General features: G+C 37.3%; 1 protein-coding gene across 4 annotated transcripts in view; it reads left to right on the top strand.

Moving 5' to 3' along the window:
* Nucleotides 1-20,254, top strand: part of HELZ (helicase with zinc finger) — a 120,927-nt gene that overhangs the window by 57,706 nt on the left and 42,967 nt on the right. For all 4 annotated transcript variants that reach the window (XM_015572446.1, XM_006776674.2, XM_006776672.2 and 1 more), the window contains 6 exons: nt 1,398-1,576; nt 4,445-4,563; nt 5,870-6,015; nt 7,219-7,366; nt 13,252-13,435; nt 15,022-15,250. In XM_015572446.1, coding sequence (XP_015427932.1) covers nt 1,398-1,576; nt 4,445-4,563; nt 5,870-6,015; nt 7,219-7,366; nt 13,252-13,435; nt 15,022-15,250 — 1,005 coding nt within the window. The remainder of the gene's footprint in view (nt 1-1,397; nt 1,577-4,444; nt 4,564-5,869; nt 6,016-7,218; nt 7,367-13,251; nt 13,436-15,021; nt 15,251-20,254) is intronic.

Raw genomic sequence — 20,254 nt, 5'->3', positions numbered from 1 at the left:
TGAGCGTGGGACCTCTCAGTCCGCAGGCAGACGCTCCATCCACTGAGCCAAACCAGTTTTGGCCTGTGAAATATCTTAGAGGAGACAGATCCTATATAATAAAAGCCCAATATGCTAAATGTCCGGTCATCTGTTCAGCCAATCAAAGCATAATATGCTAATAATATGCTAAGGCCACTCAACTGTTTGCTATGACATGCACTGACCACCAGGGGTCAGACACTTTGATTGGTAGATTAGCTTGCTGCTGAGATCTGACCCATTGGGACTGAGGGAGATGAGCTGGACACACTCTGGAGCCCTCCTGTGGTACCTCTCCGGTTGACCAACCTCCTGCATCCCTCCCCGGCCCTGATCGTGCACTGGTGGGGGCCCTCGGCCTGGCCTGTGCCCTCTCGCAATCTGGGAACCTTCAGGGGATGTTGGAAAGCCGGTTTTGACCCGATCCCGCAGACCAGGCATAGGGACCCTACTGGTGCACGAATTCATGCACCGGGCTCTAGTATTGAATAAAGAGTTAGATACACATCCTGAAGGTCAGAGGAGAGGTCTTGGTTGGAGAGAGAAGGATGTGTGAGTCATTAGGGTATTGAAGCCAAGGGCCTGGATGAGATTGTCGGGGTAGAGAACAGAGCTTGAGAAGAGGAGAGAACCAAGACTAAGACTTGAGGATGCCGACCGACCCTGGAGAGGGAGAAAGAAAGCAGTGGAAGGTTGAGTCATAGAAGCTGAGGGAAGACAGTGTTTCAGTGAGGGTGAGTGGGTGGATAGATGGAAAGGTTGTTTTCGTACCATCTTAGTAGCCTATTGCATGTGGCCTACTAATATTTTTCTTTTGCAATTAATGGAAGAGATCCTATTTTTTAAGATTTTCTGATTGTCCAAAATTTATTTTGATTTTTAAATTTCTAGAACATTAGAGGTTGATTTAAATATAGCTATAAGAATATATTCTGAAGTGAAATGCAGTTAACTTTTTAATTTCTGTTGTATGTATGTAATTCTGTTGTAAGTTAGCATAGATAATTAATATACAATAAGTATTTTTTAAATAAGAATTTTCTAGGAAAAAGTAATTCCTAAATGGTAGTGCTTTGAACTTAAATTTGATGCTTATGAAATTGTTTTCGTGTCATTCTGTTTGTAAGAAAATCTGAACACAAAAATTACTAGATGTTTATTTTATAATAGTGCATATTCTTTCTGTTTGAGTCTTTTTTGGTAGGGGGAAGTCACAGTTGTACGTGAAATTCTATCCAGTAGAGTGTTAATGGTTATCCAATTTATTTGCTAATTTCCAGATATTGTAGTCTTAAATAATAATGTCATTATTTTGATATTCAAATACTGGTAAGAACTTAATAAATACAAATAGGAAATATTATCTTCTTTTATAGGGTATATTTCAGAAATCGCTGGGTAAAGACTGTTCACCCAGTTGTGCATCAGTACTGTTTGATCTCAAGCGCACATTCCACCTTTCAGATGCCACAGAAAGAAGATATTCTTAAGCACCGAGTGGTTGTTGTTACATTGAATACTTCCCAGTACCTCTGTCAGTTGGACCTTGAACCTGGTATGCTGACTCAAGACACAAATAGGGGGTTTCTGAATGCCTAGGGCTTCTGCATTCCCTCTAGACCAGGAGTTGGCAAACTGTGGCCTGTTGTCTATTGTACATAAAGTTTTATTGGATGGAACAGAGCCATGCCTAATTATTTACCTATTTATTACCCATAGATGCTTTTGTGCTACAACAGCTTAGTTGAATAGTTGTAAAAGAAATTGTCCGGCCAAAAAAACCTAAAATATATATTGTTTGGTCCTTTACAAAAAATGAAAATTGTCAACCCCTAGTTTAGACATTTTATACATTTTAATGATGGCTTTTCTATTCTCTAATTGATCAGATGGTATTTATTTACTATTGATTATATGAAAAATTCAAATTTGGACAATGTTGGTGTTTTTTACAGTTTCTCAAGTTTTTGCTTTAAAATACTTTTGTATAGTGTAGACACAACCACAATCACAATTGTTGTTTTTTTTACATACTATTGCGATTGTTATAAGACAGGAGCTAAATAAAATTAAACTAATGTTATACAAAGTACAGATATAAAATGATAAGAAATTCTGATAAATATGGCAGAACTTAACCATCAAAAAATGGTATCACTTTAAATTAGTTGTTTTGGAAGAATATTCATTTATTGCTGCCATATTATAATTGTTGGCGTGGCTCAACACTTTTTTGTTCTCTCCTTTTGGAATTGCTTTCAGAGCCAGTGACAAATTCTTTTGAACATCCTGGAAGGTAGAGACTATTCTGTTCATCTGGTATTCCTGGCACCTGGCCCGGGATATAGAAACCTGGAGGCCCTTGATAAACCTCTTTTTATCTTAAATAATGAATGGTGGCCAACTTTCTTTTTTGAAGGTAGATTTAATTTTAGAAAAGCTTCAAAATATTTCTGAGACATGTAAGCCTTTCTGAGACTGGTAAATAAGGTAGGTAGGTGATCAAACTGAGCAATACCATTAGTGGTAAAAAAGAGAAAGAAAAGACGTGCCTCTCAGTAATGAGACTTATTTTCTTGTGCATGCAGCTCATAGCTGGCTGGTGAGGGCAGTTACAAAAGCAGAGTTTCAAAAATGTTTTGAACAGTGACTGCATCATTGGAATGAGTTATGTTTCTTCCCAACTGACTTCTTTGAATGGAACAACACTTATTTGAAATGTAAATTTTGGTATGTTTATTTAACAATCAGTCTCATTACTTTATGATTATACTCTGCATATTTGCCGTACAGGTTAAGTACCCAAACCTCCTAAACAGTTTAGGTTTGTGTGAAGGAGTAAAGAATGGCTTTGAAGAGTGAGCGTATAGAAGAATACTTAGTAGAAGTCAACTATGCTTTGTTCTGAGTGTTTAATTCTCATATTAACCCTGTGGAGGGTTATTTTACAGATAAGAAAACCAAGGCTCAGTTTGAGTAATTCAAGTTCCTTTATTAGCTTAAGCAATAGGTATAATAATTTAATGATTTATCTAGTTCCTGATTCAAACCTAGCTCTATTTAATTATAATAATGAAAATAGTAGGTATTTTTCACTGGTCTCAGTGTTTCCTTCCAATTTAATTCTGGGTTTATGTAATCACCACCCTTAATTAGTCTTGTGGAACAAGAAACACAATTCTTTCAACAGGGAGAAAAATGCATGTGTCCATATCTTGCTTGGGCCACTGTGGGTAAATAGACAACAGTTATTAATATTTGTATTGTCAACCATAGCTATTTGTTTAAATGGATGATTTTGAGAGTTATTACTGCATTAGAAAGTTGTATGAACAGATTGTTTGGAATTTGTTGATATTTATAGAAATAGGGATGGAAATAGAGGCTAGGTTCTTGGGCCAACTCACAGTGGGCTGATTAGCTCAGAGTTTTATGTCATCATTCTGCTGAGAAACTACTTACTGTTCTTTGCTATGTTAGTAAAAAGAGGGTCCCCTCTGACCTCATTGAGTTGGTAGTAGGGGACAGCTTTTTCCTTCTCTACATTGAGACAGCAAGGAGATTTTTGCCTCTTTCCCCCCCTTTTAGAGGAAAAGGGGCTTTTCCTCCTTTCTGTACACAGATTTCTGTGCCCTGGGGGACTTGTGATAATGTACTTTTGACATTTGTTATTAGTCTTTTTCCCCCCAGGCTTGATATTTTCATTGTAGGGTTTTAGATTAAAAAACATATATATATATTTATCTCTTATCTGTATATACAGAATGGGCAAAAGTAGGCTTACAGTTGTTTGTATGGAAAATAATACAATAATTAATAATACAAGAATAAACTTTGCATATTCACAACTGTAAACCTACTTTTGCCTCCACACACTAAATCTAATCAAATTAGTGAATAAGCTGATAGATAATCTTAGATTTTAAAATAAAATTGTAACTCTTCTTTATATTAGATTTTGAGTGTGATTTTCTTTATTTTAATGTCTAATACGCATAACTAGGTTAAAGTTACTTATGAACTACCATTGTTTTATTTTTGATGTTTCATCGAATACATAGTGAAAGGACTTTGGCCCTTAGTGTTTAATTGCCAGCCCTTCTTTTTGGTGAAGAGTTGCTACCTGGTACTTTTAAAATATCTTTAAGTATAGCAATTCAGCTGTTAGTATTGGGGGCTTTAGCACCAGATGTCATTTATGTATCTATTATTGAGTAAGATAATTACTCCTTTTAATCTCTGGTTTTTAAATAATAATTTAAATGGATGATTTTCCAAATTGAGGATTCACAACTCTTAAATTGGCACACTAAACTCTTTCTTTAGCAGAAATGAAAAAAAAACAACACACACACACACAAACCTGCTCTGGCCTCTATTGCTGCTTTAATATGCTTTACTGTGTTTACTGTGTACTTTGTAGGGTTCTTTACGCACATTCTGTTAGATGAAGCTGCCCAGGCCATGGAGTGTGAAACCATTATGCCTCTAGCATTAGCAACTAAAAGCACTCGGGTTGTCTTGGCTGGTGACCACATGCAGGTAATTGCCCTCTGCATCATCATATTCAAAGGAACTTTGAATTATATGTTGATGTTTAATATTATTTTCTAAAATACCCAATGAAATTGTGCCATGTATTATACTTTAAGTACTTTAAATATTTCTGCACTAATAGTGAAACAGACTGGTATTTTTGAAGGAAAATTATAATCCCACTACAATGTCTAACAACATTTTCATGCTTGTTAATTTGAAGTTCAGTTCTCTGTAGTATGAATATTTGGGTCTTATTTTTTTTTATAAAGCAAATTTAAATCCAAATTATTTTTTTTACAATTCCCCAAGTCCTGTTCCCACATTTGTTTTCCTGTAGGGTTAATTTTTTGCTATCATAACAAAGTGCTTAATTAAAAATAATGGTCAAAGTCTCAAAACGAGGTCTGATTTTATGTATTTGCATACTATACATGAAGGAGAAATATGATTTTCTATTAAAATCTGTTTTACAATATCTTCTGCCACAGATAAGATTGGACCTATATAGAGCTGTTGCTGTCAAGACATCCAGCAAAGAGTTGAATGTGTAGAGGAACAAATTCTGTTTTTGTTTCTTTGCCAAAAGTAATTTAATTTTGTTTTTTAGCTGCTAGAGGTATAATCAAGAATGGCTCCTTTTATACTTTGTCATGAGGAAAAGATTATTTTACAAATTATTAAAAAAATTATATTCATATGCAAAATGTCCTACCAGCTCACCATTATGAATAGTTCATCGATTTTAGTGAAATGACTGACTGACTAACTCCCCCAATGATGCAATGGGTTGCATTCTTGAAATTATTGAGTAGTAGCTATTTAGTATGTTGGAGGAGCCCTTTATAAACCTATGTGTAGGAACTCTAGGTCAGTGAAATGAAAAGTTAGAAATTTTAGCCTCATTCTTCATAGTAATAAAATTGTTCATAGAAAATACATTTTCTTTTGCTTGTTCTAACATTCAGCATGTTGAAGTTTAGTACATCAGAAGTTTTAGCGTGGTGGATTTTTAAAAAAATAAATATTTTTACTGATTTTTAGGGAGGAGGGTAGAGGGAGAGAGATAGAAACATCAATGATAATAGAGAATCATTGATTGGCTGCCTCCTGCATGCCCCATACTGGGGATCGAGCCTGCAACCAGGGCATGTGTCCTGACTGTGAATTGAACTGTGACCTGGTTCATAGGTTGATGCTCAACCACTGAGCCACAACGGCTGGGCCAGCATAGTGGATTTTTTAATGAGTAGGTTAAAAAATACTACTCATATATTTAATTAAGTTTTCTCTGTATGTTTGTCTGTTACAGCTCAGTCCTTTTGTTTACAGCGAGTTTGCCAGGGAGAGAAACCTTCATGTTTCATTACTTGATCGACTCTATGAGCATTACCCCGCTGAGTTCCCATGCAGGATCCTCCTCTGTGAGAACTACCGGTCCCATGAAGCTATCATCAAGTAGGTGTGAACTGCCCTTTCTGTATCACACTTCCTGTGATCTGGCTGGAGGGGACTCAAAACAACACTGTTTCTAGGGACCAATTATTCCCAGCAGTGTTACATGGTCTCCTGAGTTGCAGATTATGTTTACTTTTATGTTTGTAAAAGAAACTTCAGAAGTCAGAGCTGTAATTTTTCACAGAATAGAGCAATTCCGAAAACTAACACTTTAAGCTTTACTAGCTATGATATATTTTTCTGTGACTGAATATATAGTATACATGTAAAACTACGTGATATAATAAATAAATATGTTGATAAACTATATAATGGTTTGCTTATTGTGTCCGTCTTATACAAGGAATCTGTTTGAAATGAAGGAAGGGAGGAAGGAAAACCATGAAACTTAGTAATAAACTTTTTAAAGGATTCTATTAAATATAGTACACATCCACATCCATAAAAATAAAAATATCATAAGTGACAGCTCAGGGAATAGTCATAAACTGAGTACACTCATGTAACTGGCACCCAGATCATTAAACAGAACATTCCCAGCACTCTGGAAAGCCCCTCCTTCAACCAAAAACTTAAAATGTTTTAAAGTTTAGTATAATTTAATAATGTTGATTATGTCAGTCATGTGAAAACCATTTTTAGGTTTCTCTGAAAGCAATAGAATAAATATAAAAATTTAGATTTAACTGTGGCTTTGTTAATATCTCAGCATGTGCTTCCTTTTTGATTGTTGCCAGTCATTTGCTGCAGTCCTTGATGAATCAAGTACTAGCTGGTATCTTCTGCAAAATGTATTCATTTTATTGTTAAAGACTTGAATGTCCTTCAGTTGTGTGTATTGTTTCAATATCTGAATATCTTTGTTTGCATATATATGATCTAAATCAACCAGGAAAATATACTAGCTAGCACATTTCCTCAAAGAGCAAGATTCTCATCTGGTATTGAACTGTCGTCATTTATTCCTTTTCTTTCTGTATTCTGGCTTTGTACCTTACCCAAATCAATTCATTTAGCAATTCGGAGCCTATTCTGATGTCATTGCTGTGATTTTGGAGAAAATCTTGGCCTCATTGGATTAAAAGAAATCATGGACATAAAGCAACATTTTTAGGATTGACTGATACATTTATTTTCTTATGGGTGAATTGAATTTTGATAATAGATTGCTCTTTACTTACTTATTTTGGTCTTTTTCTGCAGTTACACCTCTGAGCTCTTCTATGAGGGCAAACTGATGGCCAGTGGAAAGCAACCAGCACACAAGGATTTCTACCCACTCACTTTCTTTACAGCTCGAGGGGAAGATGTACAAGAAAAAAATAGCACAGCTTATTATAATAATGCAGAGGTACCTTAGTTCTTTTGCAAATTGTTAATATTTCACAGTCACATAGCCTGGTCTTGTTGAGAGCATTTATTTAAAAATTTGGGTTGACATCTTATTGGGTGTTGACTTCATTTACATGAAAATAGTATGTAAAGTTCATTCTTTCTTGTGTGGTTAAGATGAATATCCTGTAGGAAACAAAACCTTTGAATTACATATTGTCTTATGATAAAATACAAAATACATTGAAAAGAAAAGTTGGTGTTATTTTATATATATTACTAGAGGCCCGATGCACGGAATTTGTGCAAGAGTAGGCCTTCCTTCCCCCGGCTGCCGGCACTGGCTTCCCTCTGGGACCCGGGCTTCCCTCTGGCCTCTGGCACTTGGGACCCGAGCTTCCTACACAAAGAGAGGCCCTGCCCACCCGCCCACTGATCGGTGGCCTGGGCCTCCCTCTTTGGGGTGATCGTGGAGCCCCCCTATTGATTGCCCTGCTGGCCAGTGGCCTGGGCCTCTCTCTGTGGGGTGATCATGGGGCGATGGCCGGGCCCCTGACCAATAGCATTGCACCCACCTTGGCTGGCCTGACACCAGTGGGTGTCATAGTGTGGTCCTGGATGGTCATCCCGATGGTGGTTCTGCTGTTTGGCCATTCAGTCGATTTGCATATTACCCTTTTATTATATAGGATTATTGTTAGCAATCTAAAATAGACTATGATTATATTTTATAGTGCATACTCAAATGACATATCATTTTAAGTGAGTAAGACTTGAATTGCAGAATTCTGTGCTCCAGAGAGATCACACAGACTGAGGTGATGATGTTGCTAACCCATTATGTGCTACAACTTATATGGTCCTTTTACAATGTGACTTTAATTTCAGAAGAGTGTGAGTAGTATGAGGGGTCAGATCAGGCAGCAGACAAAAAGTTGGTGAAGTCTTTAGGGACCAGCAAGCCAGAGACCCTTTAGATAAGTTCTGGTCATCACAGTGCATGGAGTTTTGGACTTCAGGAAACCCAGAGGAGGGCTGGGGGGAGGTTCCTGGTTAATCATTGGGGGAATTGCTCTTGATCTACTATATCCATCTTGCTTTGTTCCTTAAGTCCCATTCTTTACTCATTTTATTTTCAAAGACATGGCTTTTATGATGTAATAGTAATTCATTTTTCTTTAAAAAATTGATCAGAGGCCTGTAGTTAGAAGTTAGTACAAGAAAATCAATAGCACCCACTTGATAAAATCCTAGCTGAAAGCAAAGAAACTTGACATTTCAGTTAGTCTGTGCCATTTAATTTTAAGAAAAGGTAAACTTTTCTTTAAATGTTTGAAATATTGACAAATAACTCTAGGTTTTTCTTTATTACTTTTACTCTCAGGTTGCAAACCACTGGCCCAGAAACTAGAAAACTAGCCATGGTGGGGTGAGTGCTGACAGGGAGAGAGGCAAGCTTGAACTCTAGCAGGCTTGGTGGTCCTGCCTTGCCACCAGGGGTCAGAGCTGAGCTAACTGTAATCTTGAGGCAGGGTTGGTGTTTGCCAGAGGCTCAGCTTCTCAGCCAGGGCCACTTGTTCCTTCATGGGGACATACATGTGTGTTTCCCAGGAAACCTGCAGCCTATAGAGTAAATAAGGTGCATCACCCTAGATCAGTGGTCAGCAAACTCATTAGTCAACAGAGCCAAATATCAACAGTACAACGATTGAAATTTCTTTTGAGAGCCAAATTTTTTAAACTTAAACTATATAGGTGGGTACATTGTTATTAACTTAATTAGGGTACTCCTAAGGCTTAGAAGAGCCACACTCAAGGGGCCAAAGAGCCGCATGTGGCTCGCAAGCCGCAGTTTGCTGACCACTGCCCTAGATTGTCAATATACTAAAAAAATGTTGGGGGTTGGATAAAGAAATATTTTCCATATTTTAAACACAAAGATTTGTGTGAACTTTAAATATTAACTATGTAACTTTAGTGAAATGTGAAGCCACCTTGAACTTCACCACTAGATCATGGTTGTTTAGTCACTTTCTTCAGCCCAGTGAGTTACTCCAGTGAAAAGAGCCTGGAGGCTCTTTCTTCAAGGGGCAAAAACTAATCCTTGTTCACTGGGGCTGAGGGAGTGGGGTAGATATTGCTTGGGCTAGGAGTAGAAGCTCATTGGTTTATAGCCAAGATTTTCAAGTTTTGAATACCAGTGTAGGCATGCTTGGACTTTTTTTGAGGGTAGAGTATGTATAAGTGAAACTCAGATCTAGGAAACCAACCATGGTAGGGTGAGTGCTAACAGAGAGAGGCAAGTGTTCTAAAGCAAGTGGTACCAGCTACATCAATAGGGGAAACATGAGATTTTTTTCTTGTATAGAGGTTCTGACTAAAGTTTAGGAGGACATTATGAGATTTGAGAATGGTTTAGTTTCATCATTATAAAAATACTTTTGACTCACACAGACTTACAGTCATAAGAATCTTAGAACAGAGGATGAAATTAAAAGTAAAATTAAAGAATCTGGAGCTGAATATTTACAGTATTTTTGTTGTGTATAATTGTCCTTTGTTTGGGGAACATGTTTTTTTGTTTTATATCATGTGTTTGTCTATTATATGAATTTGTGTCTTTCACACGCTTCACATGGCAGAATAAAAGAGTGAGAAAGGTCATCCCTTTTTTTTTTCTTGAATCTGACTGTACTCATATCCTATAATAATGAAATGGTCTTAATATAATGCCAAGTTGGTGGATGGAGGGAAGCAGAATTTAAACACTAAGCACCAATACATGATTCTTAACCTTGAGAAATTCAGTGTGAAGAGAGGAGCTATGGAAACAATTAAGATGGGATAAGTGAGAGAAAGACTTGTACAGTTATTAAAAATCAAATCCACCAGGTATGATGGAACTTATGGCAGAGAGGGGACATGTTTTTTGCCTTATATATACTGGGACTCTGTATATATAAGTGTTACATATATTTATAATTATTATATCTTTCTTGTGGATTGACCTTTTTATTATTTTAAAATGTCCATCTATATCTCTGGTAACATTTTGTTTTTGGTTTTAAAGTCAATTTGTCTAATATTAGCATAGTTACTCCAGCTAACTCATGGTTGCTGTTTGCATGGCATGTTTTCCCACCCTTTCACTCTTATCCTTTTATCTTTACCTTTGAATCTAAAGTATGTCTCTTATAGACCAAATCATTGCATCATGTTTTTAATTTTAATTCTAGTCTAAAAAGAATTTCCTTTTGATCAAATTTTCTAAATCGCTTACATCCTATATAATAAATCCTATATAATAAAGAGCTACTATGCAAATGGTCGTTGTGCCCTCGTGCCAGAGCCGGGGGACCAGAGGCCGCACCCCCTGCCCCGGGCTGGGGGACCTGAGGCTGGGCCGGGGGACCAGAGGCCATGCCCCCGCCCCAGCGCCAGAGCCGGAGGACCTGAGTCCATGCCCCTCACCCTGGCACCGGGGCCAGGGGACCTGAGGCCACACCCCCTTCCCGGCAGGGCTTGACGTGGGACCTGAGGCTGTGCCCCCCCACCCTGCGGGGCTTGACGGGTGTGGGGCTGGCTGGGTCTGGGTCTCGCATGATTTTGAGGCGTGCGTGGGTGGATGGGAACTTGACTCTGGGTCCCGCAGCACACCCCAGACTCTGACAGGAGGGAGATTTTCAAATACATTTTACTAATTTTCTCTCATCTCTGACACTTCTATTATAGAGAAAGGGCAAATAGCAATATTAAAATGTTTCCTCTAATTAATTCTCTTTTAATGTGCAGGAGTTTTGTGCACCGGGCCACTAATTTACTAATAATGTTATTGATATGGACTTAACCTCTGCCTTGCTTTTTGTTTTCTATATCATGTGTTTTTTGGCCCTTCTTTTCTCTTTTACTACCACTGTTTGCATTAAGTGCATTTTTCTTTTGTCATATTTTAATTCCTTTAATTATTCATTAATGATTTTTGATTTGTTTTCTTAGTGGTTTCTCTGTCTTGCAGTATACATCTTATCAGTGTCAACTTCAGATTTAAACTAACTTAATTCTAATGAGATATGAGATATGTAACTTTACTCCTACATTTCTCTATTCCCTTTTTTGTGCTATTATTGTTTTTTATATTATACTTACGTATATTACAACTCAACAATACATTGTTACAATTATATAATTTTATGCCTTTAAGGACTCTGAGAGTTTGCTGTATTAACCTTCTTATTTACTATTTCTGGTTCTTCTAACTTCTTTCTGTAGATTTGAGTTACCATCTGTCAATTTTCACTCACCTCCTTTGTACTCAGACCCACCTGTCTTATTCCTTACAATGAGATCACCATGTCTTCAGCCCAGTTTGCTCTTCAGAATCCTTGGACAGTCTGTGTATTTGGTGCCCTTGCTGTTATAGCATCATAACAGTAGGGTGACTATCACCCATTGAATTTGTATCTGGAAGTGGGAACTACATTCTATTCAATAATCTTCAAGTTCTTGAAAGGAATAAAAAGTGTCAAATTTTACTCACTATATTTAATGCTGTCAGTTTATATACTATTAGTAAATCCTATATAATAAAGAGGGAATATGCTAATTGACCATCACACCCTCACAAGATGCTGGTGCCTAGTTCCCTCAGCCCCGCTGGGTCCTCCTGCACCCCCCACTGACTGAGGCTCAGGCAAGCAGGCACGGCCCAAGGAACAGGCAAGCTGCTGATGGCGGCTGCCCAGCCACCCAGGGCCGGCCCGAGGCACAGGTAGACAGGGCTGGCCGAGGCTTGCGCTGCAGGCAGTGGCAGCAGCAGAGGTGTGATGGGGGAGTCACCTTCCCCTGATTGCCGGGTCGCCTCCCATCCCTGAGGGCTCCTAGACTGTGAGAGGGGGCAGGCTGGGCTGAGGGACCCCCCTCGCCCTCCAGTGCATGAATTTTCATGCATTGGGCCTCTAGCAGTAAATAAATAAATAATATATTTAAAAGACATTAAAAATATTTCTCCTTCCTCTCTAGACTCTTGTCTGATCCTCTATTGAGCTTGTGTTATATATATTTTTTTTTAATTGGGAATTTGTTTTCTAAATGCACAGTAATCTCTTAGGCAAGGAACATGTTTTCTTAATTATTGTATTTCCCACTGTGCTAAGCATTGAAACGGTTTGATCAATTCATTGAATTAAAATAGATTGACCTACATTAAGAGCCCAATAAATGGCATGTAAAATATTCATTTGGGTAAAATATGCCATTACTTTATTGCAAGGTTCATGAAATGGCTTGGGCGAAGTTGTACTGCTAGATAACAGTGAATTCTGAAGGTCTGTCTCTGATCCAAATTTGTCCTAGTCCCAGCGGTGGTTAGGTACCACCTGCTGGCTGCTCTGCTTAGTTATATCAGTGGAGGAAGGGCAGTTCCAGACCTTGCACTGCCGAGACTGAATGGTGGCACTCACTCTAGGCATCTCTAGTTGGTGGTTAGGTTCTTTTGCCTGATCTGGCGAGAGTGGACTGAGAACTACTGAGACTGTCAGGATTTGCTTCTCTTTTTCCCTAAATGGGGTTGTCAGTTTTATGGCCATATCCTTGTCCTTCTTCCTACACAGGAACTTAAACCTGTCCTTATTTAAGAATGGAGGAGACTGGGTAAAGGGAGGGGCCAGTTGCCATTACATTGTCTCATTTTCATGTTTTCACTGGGTGCATTATAGAATTTACTGTTTGAAATGTAAATAAAATGTTTTAATTCTCAATGTGTTTATAAAAGCAAAGCATTATTCTTATTTAGAGGTAATTTTAAAGTGATAAAATGGAATCCTTTATACATCTATTTCAGTTACCATATTCTTTTCTCTAAACACTTGCGTAACTTTTAATATGTGTATGTATGTTTGTTTATAGGTATTTGAAGTGGTGGAGCGTGTGGAAGAGTTAAGAAGGAAATGGCCAGTAGCATGGGGGAAGTTAGATGATGGCAGTATCGGTGTGGTGACTCCATATGCTGATCAAGTGTTTAGGATACGTGCTGAACTTCGAAAAAAGAGATTATCTGATGTTAATGTAGAAAGGGTGCTAAATGTTCAAGGTGAGTATTAATTGAAACAAACTAAGTTATTCAGATGATTAAATCTTAAAGTGTGTGCACATTGGATTTTTAATTCTCAAGATCTCTTTCCTGGAGAAGTAATTATGTCTTCATTTCATATCAAGTTCTTTAATGCCAAATTTGGCAATTAAAGGTTGAGCTCATTTATATGTTTGTTAGATTTTTATATCCGAATAAAAGAAGTATGAACAAATTAACTTTTTCTATGACTGTAATTGTATAAATTACACACGCTATCTGTAGCATACGCCTACTGTTGTTACATTCTGAGGACTAATTTGTTCATAAAGATTTTTACAAACTTGTACCTGGCAAGCAAGTTCTGCTTAAATGCATTTTTAAAGGCACAGTTTGTTTTCCATCTACAGACTTTCCTCAGTGAATGGTTACCAGCAACTAGTTGCTATGAAATTTGTGCTTTTAAATAATGAAACAACATTATGATGTGAATGCTGAAAAAGCCTAGTACAATCTCAGGTTTCATGGTAATATACAATAGTAAGAATAATATAATTTCTAAATCATGGGGAAAAATAACTCCCTTGTACCACGTGTTGTCCAGATCACACAGAATTTGGGTGCATTTTAGAAGGAATAGTACTAGTAAACTAGGAAGCACCCAGCGGAGATCTGGCTATAGAAACTGCCACATGGGAGTCAGGAATGGTCGAAAGAAGTAGGATTGTTTGGCCTACAGAAGAAAAGAGTAATGTGAAAACTGTGTTCAAATATTTGGAGGTCTGTCATAGAAAGAGGGAATATACGTGTTACTATAAGAAAGAGCATTAGAAATTTATTGTACAAACTATATTCAATAAGGGTTCCTATGGAATCAGCAAGAGGTTCGATGACCCTGCTTTAATGAAGGTTCCTTGTATTGAGTGGGACTTCGAATCACTAAGGCTGGTTCCAGCAATACTAAAATTTAAAAAAATTTACCATTTAACCATGTTTATGTGTTCATTCCACTTCCCTTTTCCTCCCAGCCCCTGGCAACCACCATCATACTTTCTATCTATAAATTTGACTACTCTAGGTACTTCATTTGAGTGCAGTAATGCACTATTTGTCCTTTTGTGACTGGCTTATTTCATTTAGCATAATGTCTTCAAGGTTCATCAGGTTGTAGCCTGTGTCAGAATTTCTTTCCTTTTTAAGGCTGACTAATATTTTATATATGTATATACACATTTATGTGTTCATCTGTTGATGGATTCTTGGGTTGCTTTCACCTTTTGGCTATTTTGAATAGTGCCGCTGTGAACATGGGTGTACAAATATCTGTGAGTCCCTGCTTTTAATTCTTTTGGATTGATTCCCAGAATTGGAATTGCAAGATCATGTTAATTCTATGTTTAATTTTTTGAGGAATCACCATACTATTTTCCATAGTGTTTTATATACCATTTTACATTCTCATCTGCCATGCATGAGTTCTAGTTACTCCACATTCTTGCCAATAACTGTCATTTAGCAATAACATTAAAAAAGGCAGAAAGAAATGCTTTTATTTTATCAGTCCTTCAGAATAACAATCTTAAGTCTTTTTTATTTATTTTTAATAGGAAAGCAATTCAGAGTTTTGTTTCTTAGCACAGTACGAACAAGGCATACTTGTAAACATAAACAGACACCAATTAAAAAGAAAGAACAACTGCTGGAAGATTCCACAGAGGACTTAGATTATGGTTTTTTATCTAACTACAAACTTCTCAACACTGCCATCACAAGAGCACAGTCCCTGGTTGCTGTGGTAGGTGATCCCATTGCTCTGTGCTCCATTGGAAGATGCAGGTAATTATGTGTTCCTGATTTGAGAAATTAAAGGGGAAAATGTAGAGTAATTTGTATACTTATGTGTACATTTATTTATATGACCTCTTGGCTAATTAAAATCAAGTTTAACTTTACCTGATAAACAGAAGGAACACAAAAATATATTGCTTTAAGTCTATTTTATACTTAATTGTGTATTCATTCAGTCATCAGTCAACAGATGTTTCTCAAGTGCTTACTATGTTCTAAGCACTCCTCTAGCCATTGAAGACAGGTCAGTGAATGAAATAGACAAAAATCTCTGCCTTTGAGGGGCTTACATATTATTGGGGAGGAAAAGAAGACTGACAATAAACAAAATAAGATAGTGTTGTATTTTACATGGGAAGTTCAATGGAAGAGAAATAGCACATTAAGGGGAGTTAGGAATGACGGGTCTGGTGGAGTGGGCTGGCTTGTGATTGTCGTAGTGTGGTCAGAGGAGGCCTCGCTGAGAAGCTAACACTGGTGGTGAGGGAGTGTGCTGTGCAGACCTGGGGTAAAAGTGCTCCAGGAAGAGGGAATAGCTAATACAAGGATCCTGAGTGGGTGTTTTGTGTGTGTGTCTCTTTGATGGAAATGACATTTTATATCGATACTGTGTTTTTTCCCTTCATTATTGTTTCAGCTCATCTTGATGAATTTCCTTCAGTCTACTCATTTTTCTCTCAAGGCTTCCTAATGTAAATAATTTTTCCTGTCTGGTTAATCCAAAGGTTCTGAAAATCAGGGTGGTTAAAAGTTTGTTACTTGTCTTTGGATATCATTGTTGGTATTAGAGTGTAGTCATAGTAACTATTTCTACTAAAGCGCTGTTAAAATGTTAACATAAAAAATTTCTCTATACACTTTTGATTTATACCAGTTAACAGGGATTTTAACTGCATGAAGCCAGCAATATAAGACTTGGCATTTGTAGTATTTAAAAACTATGTTGACATTAACAAGAAATCATTAGAATAGAAATTTATAATATTATTTTATGAAAAAAAATGCTAGGGATTACTTAAAATTTAAAAAAATATATATATTTTATTGATTTTTTTACAGAGAGGAAGGGAGAGGGATAGAGAGTTAGAAACATCAATGAGAGAGAAACATTGATCAGCTGCCTCCTGCACACCCCCTAGTGGGGATGTGCCCGCAACCAAGGTACATGCCCTTGACCGGAATCGAACCTGGGACCCTTCAGTCTGCAGGCCGAATCTATCCACTGAGCCAAACCGGCCAGGTCTACTTAAAATTTTTTAAGTATTGTAGTACCTTGTCAAAATGAGTTCAGAATAGTAGAAAGTGATATATACAGTTCTAAATAGGCCTTTTTGATATGTTAGAATTAAAGTAGGAAGTGGCCCTCTTTAAACTAGGCTTTCTGTTGCAATATAGATATGGCAATATTTTATTGTCTTTTTTCTATTTCAGCAGCAAAAAAGCATTCTATGGAAAGGGTAACCATTTGAGACCATTAAGAATAAGCTGCAAGTATTAGAGTTTAGGACTCCAAAAGAAGTTAATATTCTTTATAGGGAAAACCATTAACAAAGGGATCAAGAGGAGCTTTAATTTATGGTTACATTATGAAAAATAACCTTTTAAAACTTGAATGGCCCTAGCCAGTTTGACTCAGTGGATAGAGCATCAGCCTGCAGACCAAAGGGTCCTGGGTTTGATTCCAGTCAAGGGCACGTACCTTGGTTGCAGGCTCTTCCTCTAGTCAGGGCTCGTGCAGGAGGCAACCAGTTTATGTGCTTCTCTCACATCGATGTTTCTCTCTGTCTTTCCCTCTCTCTTCCACTTTCCCTAAAAATCAGTGGAAAAATATACTCATGTGAGGATTAACAACAACAAAAAACACACAACTTCAATGGTTTATGAATGTATAGCTAAACAATTCTGCTGTAAAATAACGTTTAATTTCATATTTAAAATAGAGATTTCCATTTATTTTTAGCTGGCAATAACAAAGAATTGGGGAAGGAAATATATTAATTTCAAGTTACAAATTAATAAAATTAAGCATATTAATTTGGCCTTCCTCCTGAGAATTTTACTTTAGTTATTTTATTGTTTATTGAAGGTGTATGTAGGTGGAATATTGCTGTGATATTGTATCATTTTTCTACTGTTTACTATTTGATAAATGTGAGAATACATATAGTTTGATTCAAATTTAATAGATTAAAACACGTGTAAAATGGGGTGGCATGTATTAAAACTAAAAACTGTTGGGTGAATGAATAGGTAAAATAATAGTGTTGAACCGCATGTGTTTTGGATTCTCCTTATAAATAACCTCAAATATTTACCAACATGAACACTTTTTAAAAATCTTTACCCCTTCCTATAGAGTAGAGGACTGTGAATTGTATGAGATCAGCATTTTCACCCCATCTCTGATATAAACCGTTACTTTCTCAGAGCGAATGGGTGAATGATTCTTTCTGAGGCCATGCTGTCAGATTTATCCAGGGCTAATTTTTAACTTGAAGCCAGTTCTACTGGTTGCTTATTTCTTACTGCTAAGCTAGGGTATTCGAGAGACTACAAATTAATTTGTAAGCTAAGCAAAATACTTTCAGAGAAGTAAGTATATTGTGTAGGGGGAAAAAAGTCATGTGACCAATAGCTAAATGGGAATGTTGATTATCTATGCTATTTGAACTGTTTAATCATGGCTCTAATCCAGCGGTTCTCAACCTGTGGGTCGCGACCCCTTTGGCAGTCGAACAACCCTTTCACAGGGGTCGCCTAAGACCATCCTGCATATCAGATATTTACATTACGATTCATAACCATCGCAACATTACAGTTATGAAGTAGCAATGAAAATAATTTTATGGTGGGGTCACAACATGAGGAACTGTATTTAAAGGGCCCAAGAGCTGATGGTTGAGGACTATGGATATTTATGCTTTAATCTTTCTAAATTTGTTAGAAATTTAATTTCACAATACAAGTAAACCTGGAGATCATAATATGATTCTTAGGTACTATAAAAATGAGGCATACATTTTTTGTAATTTGAGTTAATCATTCACCCTCTCGCCCATTTGATATTTAAAAAAACACTAATATGATATTTCCAAATAGTGATCAAGTTTTCAAGGAATAATTACTGTCTATATACTATCACTTTAGAAGGCAACCGACTATATAATCTTTTTTGTTGTACTTTATTTACTAGAGGCCCAGTGCATGAAAATTTGTGCGCTTGGGGGTGGGGGGGTCCCTCAGCCCAGCCTGTGCCCTCTCGCAGACTGGGACCCCTCGGGGGATGTCCACTTGCCATCTTAGGCCCTCAGGAGATGTCCGACTGATGGCTTAGGCCCAACATCCTTAGCGCTGCCAAAGAGGTGGGAGAGGCTCCCACCACCACTGTTGGGCTCGCAGCCATCAGCCCTGCTTGTGGTTGAGTGGAGCTCCCCCTGTGGAAGTGCACTGACCACCAGGGGGCAGCTCCTGCGTTGAGCATCTGCCCCCTGGTGGTCAGTGCGCATCATAGCGACCCGTCGTTCCTGGTAGTTTCGTTAGGGTCAATTTGCATATTACTCTTTTATTATATAGGATAGCTGCTGTTTATTGATACCTTTCTCTGTGCCAGGTGCTAGGTTAAGTGTTTTGCACACTTTGCCATGTTCAGTCATCCTAACAGCCCTGCAAGGTGGGTGTTTTATTTTCATTTTAGATGGGCTGCCTGATTCAGAGAGTTGAAATTACTGCCAGGGTCACATAGCTATTAAGTGGTTCACTCACACAGATGTCAGATTGACTTGAAAACCCAAGCTCTTCTCACTGGTTTCCCCTGCCTTTCCCAGGATAAATCTGTGAATGGAGAGAGGCAAGGAGGGGAGTCATACATGTCTCCAAACCAGTGTGTTTGGGGAAGGTCTTCTATTTAGCTGAGTTTCTTCATTTGCAAGTTCCATTTACTCTGTGAGATATAAATGTATTTCATATATGTGTAGAGGTGTGTGTATGTGTGTCTGCATACACACACACACAAACACACACTCTCTGTCACCTAAGGACATCAAGTGATTTTTCAATGTTTTATTAGTGATCCTTGAAGCATAAAAAATAAAAACAAATTTTGCATCCATGTAGTGATTAAAACTATTGTTATGTCTTTTGAAATACTTAAAGTGTAGAGAAACACTTGAAAAAATTGTTAACATAAAAAAAATAGGTTCATATTTTAGGGAGGGTCTAAGACTTGGTGAAGCCTTAGTGGTGAATTCTTATTCTCATTTTGAGTGTAGATGAAATTCTCAATTGATCTTTCAGTTGAGTGTTCAGAAATGTCTTATGAAGCCATGCATAGTGCTTCATTAAAATATTAAGGAGTTCAAGGTCGGTGCAAATAGTCTTGAGCCTTTACAAAGAGGAAAAATGAAAAGTTTTAGCTTTAAAACAAATAATTTTTAAAGAAATAAAAATCTTTTTCTGAGAAGTTTAAAAGTGAGAAGTCTTTTCAATAATAAAATATAATACTGTTGATAATAAAATATTTCAATAATAAAAAGTTTAATAATAATACTGTTGGTGCCCTATTTTACACATGAAGAAACTGAGGTACAAAGAGAAGTTAAGTAATTTGCCTGAAGTCACACAGCTACTGTATGAATGACAGCCACTTTGAATCCAAGCAGTCTAGTTCTGGAATCCAAGCTCTTGACCAATTTTGCTATATCAATGGGGCAATTAAAATAGAAGTGAGATTTCAAATGGAAATTTCAGGTTACTTTCAGAACTAGTTTAACTTGATTAACTTACAGTGTTTAGTACTACTTCTGAATTGGAGACTTTCAGTGTAACGGCTGCTGCTTTGAGATTCCTGAGTTTTTGCAGACAAAGACTGTCAGGGAGCTACTAGCTTCTTGTTGAGTCTGAGGTTGTTTGAAGGGGACTTCAACTCCTGTTCCTTGCATTTGAGGTCAGTGAGGGCAGTATAGGAAGAAAGTATGGAGTTAAAAAAGGTAGCTT

Source organism: Myotis davidii, unplaced genomic scaffold (genome assembly GCF_000327345.1).
Source record: "Myotis davidii unplaced genomic scaffold, ASM32734v1 scaffold69, whole genome shotgun sequence".
Lineage (NCBI taxonomy): Eukaryota > Metazoa > Chordata > Mammalia > Chiroptera > Vespertilionidae > Myotis > Myotis davidii.
Note: the sequence above shows the minus strand (reverse complement) of the source record. Positions and strands in the feature narration are given on the sequence as shown.